The sequence below is a fragment of the Otolemur garnettii genome, unplaced genomic scaffold, assembly GCF_000181295.1.
Source record: "Otolemur garnettii isolate 467f Iridium unplaced genomic scaffold, OtoGar3 scaffold00190, whole genome shotgun sequence".
NCBI lineage: Eukaryota > Metazoa > Chordata > Mammalia > Primates > Galagidae > Otolemur > Otolemur garnettii.
In genome coordinates this window covers 1,125,406-1,131,998 of record NW_003852585.1, presented here as the reverse complement: position 1 = coordinate 1,131,998, position 6,593 = coordinate 1,125,406, and the positions used below count along the sequence as shown (strand labels likewise).

The window sequence follows — 6,593 nt, the reverse complement described above, 5'->3', positions numbered from 1 at the left end:
AGGTGGGGAGACTGGGGCGGGATGTGACGTGCACCGACTTCCGCGTGGGGGGCTGACGGAGTCGTGAGGGCTTTTTACAAAGAGGTCTGGGCTTCGGATCGGCAGAGGGGAGAAAACGCGGTTCGTCAGGAGTGAAGGTGGGACAATGAGGGAGGACTAAGTGGGCCCCCACACAGGTGCAGGGACCCCAATAACCCAGTTTTCACCCTGCTGTGGGCGCTGGGCCACCCCGGGCCCCAAGTGTGCGGCTGAGCCCCTCCCCCACCTTCTTCCTCGGGGACCCTTAGAGTCACAGACTGGCGAGACGGTGGCCCTTCAGGGCCATGTAGAGGGCGCGGCACTAAGGGAGGATAGTGAGAGGCCCTGCTATATTCCCACAGTGGCCCCATGGTCCGTCCTTGTTCCTGACAGCTCACCCCAATCCCCCATCCTGAGTTCCGGGTTTGAGATCGGCAGACGGGCGAAGGCCTAGTTCTGTTGGGAGTGAAAGACAGATGCTGAGAGAGGACTGAAGGGGACCCCACACAGGTAGAGGGACCCCAATAACCCAGCGCTTGCCCTGCTGTGGGCGCTGAGCCCCTCCCCCACCTTATTCCTCGGGGACTGTTAAGAGTCAGGGCCTGGTGAGACGGTGACCACTCAGGGCCACATAGAGGGTGCCATCCTAAAGGAGGAGCAGGAGGCCCCGCTATGTCCCCACAGTGGTCCCACGGTCCGTCCTGGTCCCTGACCACTCACCCCAACCCCCCTCCTGTTCCGTCCAGTCCCTTCAGTCAGCCCTGGGTGTCCTGTCCCTTGGGTTAGCCCTGGGAAGCCCCATCTGTGGCAGGCTGGGCAGGATTTGACAGCCCCCCTTCCACGTGGGGGGCTGAGAGAAGCCAGGGCCGTGTTCAGAGTTCCAGATTTGAGATCGGCAGAGGGGCGAGGACCCAGCTCTGTCGGGAGTGAGAGGGAGACGCTGAGAGAGGACTGAGTGGGACCCCACACAAGTAGACGGATCCCAATAACCCAGTGCTTGCCCTCATGTGGGCGCTGGGCCACCCCCGGCCCCATGTCTGAGGCTGAGCCCCTCCCCCACCGGCTTCCTCGGGGACCGTTAGAATCACAGCCTGGTGAGATGAGTGGCCACTCAGGGCCACATAGAGGGCGCAGCCCTAAGGGAGGAGTGAGAGGCCCGGCTATATCCCCCCAGTGGCCCCACGATCCATCCTGGTCCCTGACCACTTGCCCCAACTCCCCTCCTGTTCCGTCCCTTGGGGCAGCCTTGGGTGTTCTGTCCCGTCCCTTGGGGCAGCCCTGGGAAGCTCCATCGGTGGCAGGCTGAACCAGATGTGACCCCCCCTTCCACGTGGGGCGCTGAGAGAAGCCAGGGCCGTGTTCAGAGTTCCAGGTTTGAGATCGGCAGATGGGCGAGGGCCCAGCTCTGTCAGGAGTGAAAGGGAGACGCTGAGAGAGGACTGAGGGGGACCCCACACAGGTAGAGGGACCCCAATAACCCAGCGCTTGCCCTGCTGTGGGTGCTGGGCCACCTCGGGCCCCACATGTGCGGCTGAGCCCCTCCCCCATCTTCTTCCTCAGGGACGGTTAGGGTCACAGCCTGGTGAGACAGGTGGTCTCTCAGGGCCACATAGAGGGCACGGCCCTAAGGGAGGAGTGAGAGGCCCTGCTATATCCCCACAGTGGCCCCACCGTCCATCCTTGTTTCTGACTGGTAGCCCCAAACCCCCATCCTGAGTTCCAGGTTTGAGATCCGCAGAGGGGCAAGGACCCAGCTCTATCGTGAGTGAAAGGGAGACGCTGAGAGAGGACTGAGGGGGCCCCCACACAGGTAGATGGATCCCAATAACCCAGTTCTCACCCTGCTGTGGAAGCTGGGCCACCCCGGTACCCACGTGTGTGACTGAGCCCCTCCCCCACCTTCATCCTCTAGGGACCTTTAGAGTCACAGCGTGGTGAGACGGGAGGCTCCTCAGGGCCACATAGAGGGTGCGGCCCTGCTATATCCCCACAGTGGACCCATAGTCCATCCTGGTCACTGACCTCTCACCCCAACCCCCCTTTCCGAATCCCCCATCCTGTTCCCCCCACAATCAGTCCTGGGAAGCCCTGTATGTGGGGGACTGGGGCCGGATGTGATGTCTACTGATTTCGGGGGAGGGGGGGTGTTGACAGAGAGAAGGGCCTCGTTCAGAGTTCCGGGCTTAAAATCAGGGGAGGTGAGAGGGTCCTGCTCTGTTAGGAGTGAAGGTGAGATGCTGAGGGAGGACAGAGATGGCCCCCACCCCAGATAGAGGGACCCCAATAATCCAGCTGTAACCCTGCTGTAGACCCTGGGCCACCTGTGTGAGGCTGAGCCCCTCCCCCCAGCTTTTCCTCAGGGGACTGTAGGAGTCAGAGCCTGGTGAGACCTGGGGCCATTCAGGGCCATAGAGGGAGGGGCATAAAGGAGGAGTGAAAGGCCCCGGTACATCCTGACAGGGGGCCCCACAGTACCCCCCTTGTTCCTGACTCATGCCCCCATCCTGTTCCACCCCTTCTGCCATTCCTGGAAAGTCCCATATGTGGGGGGTTGGACCTGATGTGACTTCCACAGACTTCTGCATGTGGCGGGCTGACTGACAGGCAAGGACCTTGTTCGGAGTTCCGGGTTCAGATTGGTTCAGATTGGTGTAGGGGAGAGGTCCCATCTCTTTTAGGAGTAGAGGTGAGACACTGAGGGAGGACTAGAAAGGCCTTCACCCCAGGTACAGGGACTCCAATAATACAGCCCTTGCCTTGCTGTGGGCCCTGGCTACCCATGTGAGGCTGAGCCCCTCTCCCATGCTCTAAGGGAGTAGTGATAGGCCCCACTACATCCCGCTAGGGGCCCCACAGCCTGTCCTTGTCTACTACCCTTCTCCTCTCCCCTCCCCTCCCCCTAACTTCTTCCTCAGGGGACTGTGGGAGTCAGAACCTGTTGGGATCCAGGATGACTCAGGGCCATAGATGCCAGGGCTGTAACAAAGGAATGAGAAGCCCAGCTACATCCCTATAGCAGTTCCACAGTCTGTTCACAATCCCTCCCACCTCCCCTCCCTCAGCTTCTTCCTCAGGGGACTATGGGAGTCAGAGCCTGGTGAGATTTGGGGTGACTCAGGGCCATTGCGTGCAGGGGTCCAAGCTTCACCAGGCATCAAGGTGAGGGCCTTGAGGGGGAACTGAAAGGACTTCCCACCAAAGAACCAAAGAGACCTGAGCCCAGCATCTACTTTCAGTCCTTGGAGTCCTCAGGCAGGCCTGCTCTGTCCCCAACTCATTTCCGTCTCTTGAGTCTCAAAAATTAAGGGCTTTGGTGGGGACTCGACCCAATACAAAAGAGGGAGGAGTCTCTGGTCTTTTTACTAGTAGCCATGAGGAAGCTCAGGGTGCATGGAGGGTTGACACTCTCCCATGGCTATTGGCCTTGAGAGGCCCCGTGCAAAGATAGCTTGATCTGCCAGGCGGGCCATTTCTGACATTTGTCTGGGGAATGAAGTCTGAAGGTGGTGTGGGCCTTGATTCCAAGAGGCCAGGCTCAGGTCTGCACAGGAGACCTGTCTGGGCTAAGGTGAAGTCCCTGAAATCTAAATCGGAGGCTCCTTACTTAGCATCCCATGCCCCTGCTGTCAGTCCCAGGAGACTCAAGTCAGGGTAGAGGTTGAAGAAGGGAGACAGATGTGACATTGCCTAAATTCCACTTTAGGAATCTGAGAGGCGGGAGGCTTTGCCCAGAGAAGCAAACTCAGGTCAGCAGAGAGAGTACTCGCAAACTACAGGGATCAAGGTGAGTATCCTGAGGGAAGACGGAGGGGACTCTTCACACCTGAACGTGCTAGACCCATCTTTCCCTTACTCTTCTGTCAGCCATGGGAGGATTTGAAGCATGGTGCCTGCATGTGACAGCCCCCCATTTCCATGTCTAGGACAGACGGACTCCACTGAATTTGGTCACCTCTTGGCATCCTTCCTGGGATGCTCTGGGTAGCTGTGACCAGATGTGGGCCCCACACATAACCTTCTGCTCCATCTCAGGGATGTGAACCCTTGTTCTGAGAGTTCGTCAGGCCAGTAGAGGGGTGGGGTATAGGGTCCACAGAAGAAAGGTGAGGGCTCTGAGTTGTCACAGAGGGGACCAGCCACCCAAGAACATTGGGGACCCCAGAGACTGGCCCACCCTCCTGGAAGTGCTGGAGAACCTGGGACTATGAATGTATCTGCCCCCTGAGGGCTCCTCACTTCCTCTTATGTGGGCTCCAGGAACACATGGGGAGACTTTGGTCTGAGGCAGTGTCCTTGGGTCACAGAGGAGGCCCAGGCAGTGCCCAGAGTCAAGGTCAGTTACCAGCCCTGAATGTGTGCCAAGGGCCCTGCCCTCCCCAGAACTCCACAGTGCCCAACCCTACTCACTCACCGTCAGGAGCCATCCCACTTCCTCTTTCAGGTGCTCAGGGGACAGGTTGACCAGGAGGACAGGAGTCCTGGGAGGCCCCTGAGCACCACCTAAAACCACTGACATGCTCCCTCTCTCCCCAGGCTTGTGTATCCCCATAACCCAGCTCCTGCCTGCCATAGTCTTGCTTGCTGTTCCTGACCAGAGCCATCATGCATCACCACAACTATCCCAAGGTTCCACGCCACTCAGTTGAGGAAGGCCTTCAGGCCCAAGGAGAGGCACAGGGCCCTGTGGGTGCACAGGGTGCCAGGGCTCGGGAGGGGGCAGCAGCTGCCCCTTCCTCTTCCACTTTATCCAGTTGCCCCTCCTCCTCGTCTTCCTTCTCCTCTTATTCTCTGATCCTGGACACCACCAGGGAGGTTTTTGCTGCTGGGATGCTGAGTCCTATCAAGGGTCCTCAGAGATCCTTTTCCTTCTCCACTTGCATGAAAGCTACTGCTTCACTTAAATCAGATCAGGGCTCCAGCAGGCGTGAAGAGGCAAGTCCAAGCACTTCTGAGGACCGTCCAGTTGCCAAGACCTTGATTAGAGAAGGCATAAATGACAAGGTTGCTGATTTGGTTCGTTTCCTGCTCCTTAAGTATCGCACAAAGGAGCTGATAACAAAGGAAGAAATGCTGAATGATGTCATCAAAGATTACAGAGATCACTTCTCTGAGATCTTCAAGGAAGCATCTGAGTGCATGAATCTAGTCTTTGGCATTGATGTGAAGGAAGTGGACCCTGATGGTCACTCCTATGACCTTGTCATTGCCCTGGGCCTTACCTATGATGGGATGCTGGATGATTACCAGAGCCTGCCCAAGACTGGCCTCCTGATAAATGTCCTGGGTGTGATCTTCTTGGAGGGCAACTGTGCTGCAGAGGAGGTCATCTGGGAAGTCCTGGGTGTGATGGGGGTGCAGGCTGGGCAGGAGCACTCCATCTATGGGGAACCCCGGAAGCTGATCACCCACGACTGGGTGCAGGAAGGTTACCTGGTGTACCGGCAGGTGCCCTTCAGTGATCCTGTCCGCTATGAGTTCCTGTGGGGTCCAAGGGTCTGTGCTGAAACCAGCAAGATGAAAATCCTGGAGTTTGTGGCCAAGGTCAATGATACCGTCCCCAGTGCCTTTCCTGTGTGGTATGAAGAGGCTTTGAGAGATGAGGAAGCAAGACGCCAAGCAAAAGTTGAAGTCAGACCCAGTTGGGGTGCCTGGCCCCGTGCACTCTGCAGGGCCACAACCAAAAGGCCCTGCCCCAAGTAAAGTTTGAGGAAGATGCTTCACTCTGTCTTGGAAGAAAATAATCACCATTCTAAATCGAGGAGAGGCAGGGTGGAACTTGGGGTATAATATCTTTTTGTATAACTTCTTGAGTGTATGACATTGTTGTGTTAGTGTTCAATATGTGTGACTTAGGATTTTTTTTCTTTATGGTATTTTTGAAATATTTCTTTTAATAGAAGGCTTAATTAACTTCAAGATCTGGATTTACAAATGACATTGCTCACAAATATATTGCCGTTTATTCAGTTTAAATGTTTTGCTGTTATATAATACAAATTGGGAAATCTTCCATTTTATTTTGTGATCTGGGACAAGATAACATAGCATTGAAATAGAAGCTTCCTTGGAAATGTGAAACAAGTCAGGAGTAAAATAAATGGGGTCAAGAAATAGAGAAAAAACTAAATGATATTTAATTTTTACTTTACATTTTTAGTATGTTGTTCTGTAAAATGAAAAATATATGTATCTGGATCTTGTAAGCTTATTCAAGTCAAAATTAAATTATAATAAATGAAACATTTATTCACTGATGAATTCATTCCCCAACCATTCACTGAGCACCTGCCCTTTGGAAGACTCTTAGTAGTAGAGAGACTAGTCTACGCAGCCCCACAGGATGGCAGAGTCTAGGAGCTGCAGTCACATAAGGAAGGTAGTGAGTTGCCTTCTAAGACCTAGAGGGTAAGGAAAAGAGGGTGAGGGGATGGGTCTCCAGGAGAGAGCACTTAATAGTGAATGTGCTAAGCCAGGGAGATTTGGGGACTTTGGGAAACTGGACTTTCCTTCTGTGGGAGTTAGTCACAAGGAAACTGGGCAGTGGCAGCCCCAGACTTTCAGAGAGTGTAACTCAC

At 55.2% G+C, this 6,593-nt stretch overlaps 1 protein-coding gene across 1 annotated transcript; it reads left to right on the top strand.

The window, feature by feature from the left end:
* Positions 1-4,620: 4,620 nt before the first annotated feature.
* LOC100940677 (melanoma-associated antigen 10-like) lies at positions 4,621-5,718 on the top strand. The gene is made up of 2 exons (XM_023507584.1): positions 4,621-4,762; positions 4,904-5,718. The coding sequence occupies exons 1-2, from the start codon at positions 4,621-4,623 to the stop codon at positions 5,716-5,718; spliced, it is 957 nt and encodes a 318-aa protein (XP_023363352.1).
* The last annotated feature ends 875 nt before the right edge of the window (positions 5,719-6,593 follow it).

Bases quoted from the DNA above. Each gene is read 5' to 3' on its own strand.
- LOC100940677 (XM_023507584.1), top strand. From the start codon at position 4,621: ATGCATCACCACAACTATCCCAAGGTTCCACGCCACTCAGTTGAGGAA. The intron at 4,763-4,903 runs TATCCAGTTGCC...CTTGCATGAAAG, and splicing joins TGCCCCTTCCTCTTCCACTT to CTACTGCTTCACTTAAATCA.